At 40.3% G+C, this 3,151-nt stretch overlaps 1 protein-coding gene across 5 annotated transcripts in view; it reads right to left on the bottom strand.

Annotated features, from left to right (window-relative positions):
* The window catches only part of LOC107742796 (pumilio homolog 2-like), a 107,381-nt gene that overhangs the window by 35,135 nt on the left and 69,095 nt on the right, over positions 1 to 3,151 (bottom strand). For all 5 annotated transcript variants that reach the window (XM_016555848.1, XM_016555836.1, XM_016555858.1 and 2 more), the window contains exons 12-14: positions 2,878 to 3,018; positions 2,413 to 2,715; positions 678 to 908 (exon numbers count right to left, since the gene is read on the bottom strand). In XM_016555848.1, the coding sequence (XP_016411334.1) occupies positions 678 to 908; positions 2,413 to 2,715; positions 2,878 to 3,018 (675 nt within the window). The remainder of the gene's footprint in view (positions 1 to 677; positions 909 to 2,412; positions 2,716 to 2,877; positions 3,019 to 3,151) is intronic.

Raw genomic sequence — 3,151 nt, 5'->3', positions numbered from 1 at the left:
TAAATACACGATTGTGATAGAGAATAAGAAGCTGACGTCTGATTTCTTCAAGCGGTCGTATTTAACATGTTTACTATGGTAGCCTAACGTTAATGGCAAGCATGCAGTCTTTTGCATCGCTTATAAATATTTCTGCCTTGTATGGTGATCATAGTCCACATCAGATCTCAAACAGAAGTTATTTCAAACACTCGCTGCTGTCTGAAAGTGAGTTTTGAGCTAAAATTATTTTTAAAGCCTTTAATGCTGGTGTCAGCTGTTAACTTTATGAAATTATCCGCGGCGCTGGCACTCTCCAGACGCGGACAAACTCCGCCTTTGTTCATAACCACTCCTCTAGCCCCAGCTGGCCCGCTTTAGCCCAAGGTTTTCGTCGGGCCAAAAATCCCGGGCCGTTGGCCCCGAGGAAGCACAGACGAGGCACGATCAAGCCCCGGAAGTGACAGTGGAAACGCGACTGGCCCTGGCACGCACTAGCACGCCCGCTTTTGGCCCGACAGTGGAAATGCGGCTAATGATGCCCTCTGTCAGTAGGGAATAGTAAGATGGCCGCTTGAGCACTTCCGGTAGCTTCACTGTCTGATAGCAGTTTAGAACGCAATGAGCAATCCAGTCATTATATAGATCAGGGAAACAAACTCTGATTTGGATAAATCAGTTGAACTAAGAGATCATACCCAGATGGAGGCTGGATGAGGACCCATGGGAGGAGGGCAGAGAGGGTGGAGGTGTCAGAGGGGAGTGACCAGGCGTCAGTCCAATGGGGCTGGGGGAGGAAGAGTATCCTAGGCTGTTGTAAAAAGATTGGCCAATGGGCGTCAAGCTACTACCACCACCACGCTTATACAGGTCAGAGCTGGCCAAAAGGGAGTCCCGACGGGTTGCGCAGCTGCTAGTGGAACTTGATACTGTAGGAGTACAAGAGTACAAAAGTACAAAAAAAAGAGAAAGATAAGATCAACTGAGCACAACTGACGAACTGATCTGCCATGACAACCTAATCCATGCGTCTCAAACTCTATTCAGTCAGTTCCTTCACCTAAAGCAAGAGTATCAATTTCTGAAGCTCAGATACTCAATTCCTGCCCATTCCACATCACATCAGGAAAATGTAAAACCAATTTCATAGCTCATTATCAGGGGCAATTCTAGAGTTTGATGATTACAAAGGCACACATCCCCCAAGAATTTCACAAAGATGCAACAAAACAGCACCAAAACATTCAATTCTGGTTATTTTGGGAGAAGTCTTTATTTCTTAATTAATCATATTCCGTAACAAACATTAAACATGTAAAACTTTTCTTAAATATAAAAATTGGCAATGGTGTGGTTGATGACAAAAACTACATACTGTATATTTATGCATTGGAACTCTGTTTTAGAATTGTAATTTTTAAACAGACTATTACCGTTTTTATTAAAATATTTTTATTAAAATGTTTTGAAAAAACATAAGATAATGCATTACATTCCTATTTCCATGACTATAAAACAAGTTTGACATTTCAATTTGATTAATGTATTGATTTTTTTTGTTTTTTCAACTAGATTGTGAAATAATTGATATTCTAATTCTCGATTGTGTAAGCAAATGTATTTTGCGATTTAAATAGCTTTATAATGATCATGTTAGTTGTTCGTGCATGTTTGTGTAAATGCCACACAGTGACAGACAGAGTGCAACATGCAAATTTATCACATGCCACAAAACAAATACCCATGCTCCTGACGATATATTGAGGTTTTATGAAACAAATCAATCGGTCTGTGCAAGAAACTGAAAATTATTTGCAATATTACCTGTAATCCAAATTCGATTCTTTTACATGAACTGGTTCTTTTTAAGTTGAAGTTCGTTTCAATGAACTGGTTCAATCATGCAATGATGCAACATACATGCAATTATATTATTAAAGCACCTAATAATAATGTGAAATATGGACGTTTTAAATTAATTTTAATGCATATAATGTGAATAAACTAGTCTTTAGCAGCCCATCTTTTTACGTAATGAGAAACCATTACAACTTTAATTTTGCCCCTTCATTCAAGAAACGGACATCACTCCGTTTGCAGAGGCTGTAGATTACGGATAATAATTTAAAAATAATGTTCAGTTTCTAGTACCAATCGTTTCTCTTCATAATTGTTTAATCTTCATAATAATGTTGTTGAAAACACTGATAAATGACAAGCGCTGAGTCCATCTCAGGCTCAGTACCAGCTAAAGCACAAAAGCCAATTTAAATTAAACAGTTCATTAAGTTACAAAGTTTAAGAACACATTGATGTAATATATTTGATGTTCCAATATGGAACATAAAAAGGGGTTGATTTGACACATTTTTTTTACTTTGTTAACAGTCACTCATGGATGCAAATGCAAATGGTGCAAAGGGTGCAACAAACCTGAGGAGCCAAAGGCACCAAGTGCAGAGCCTAGCCCAACACCTAGAGATCCACCAGTGCTGCTGAAACCCAGAGAGGTGCTAGGAGGTGCTGCGCTTGTATGAGAGAATAGAGAGCTGCTCTGGGAGCTGGGCGCCACTGAGCCAGAACCATAGAAGGAGTTGGAGGGCAGGCCACTAGAGTGTGGAGGTGGCTGTTGCTGAGGTTGAGGCTGCTGGGGCTGTTGGCAACCCATGGATCGGTACAGACCATTAGCAGGACCAGACATGCTGTTACCAGAACCTGATGCAGATGCAGCTGCAGCTAGACAACAGAGGATGGAAAGAAGTCAAAGAAGAAGGAAAGAATGTAATGAAACAAAAATGTAAATCAGTTTGGTCAACAGAATAAAAAAAATACATTATTAAATACAAAGTTCCGAAAAGGTTTTCAGTTCAAAAAGAACTCAAAAACAAGCATATTCACCAGCTTGTGCAGCTGCTGGGTTGATGAGGAGAGGGGTTTGGACCAGTCGGACAGGTCCACCCAGGCCAGTGCGAGCTCCAGGACCCATAACCAGTGCTCCAGTCTGATCATAGTAAGCAGCCGGTGCTAGAACTTGGTAACCTGATCAAAACATAACAAACAGGGGTCTGAATCAGTGTCTTTACAAGCTTAAACGCAAAATAAATAAAAGGTTTTACTTCAGGGTTCCCTCTCCTTTTGGCCCCAGTCAATTTACTTAATTACCTCTTAGTTG

This window comes from Sinocyclocheilus rhinocerous, unplaced genomic scaffold, assembly GCF_001515625.1.
Source record: "Sinocyclocheilus rhinocerous isolate Xijiao unplaced genomic scaffold, SAMN03320098_v1.1 scaffold822, whole genome shotgun sequence".
NCBI lineage: Eukaryota > Metazoa > Chordata > Actinopteri > Cypriniformes > Cyprinidae > Sinocyclocheilus > Sinocyclocheilus rhinocerous.
This window is presented reverse-complemented; position numbering and strand designations above follow the sequence as displayed.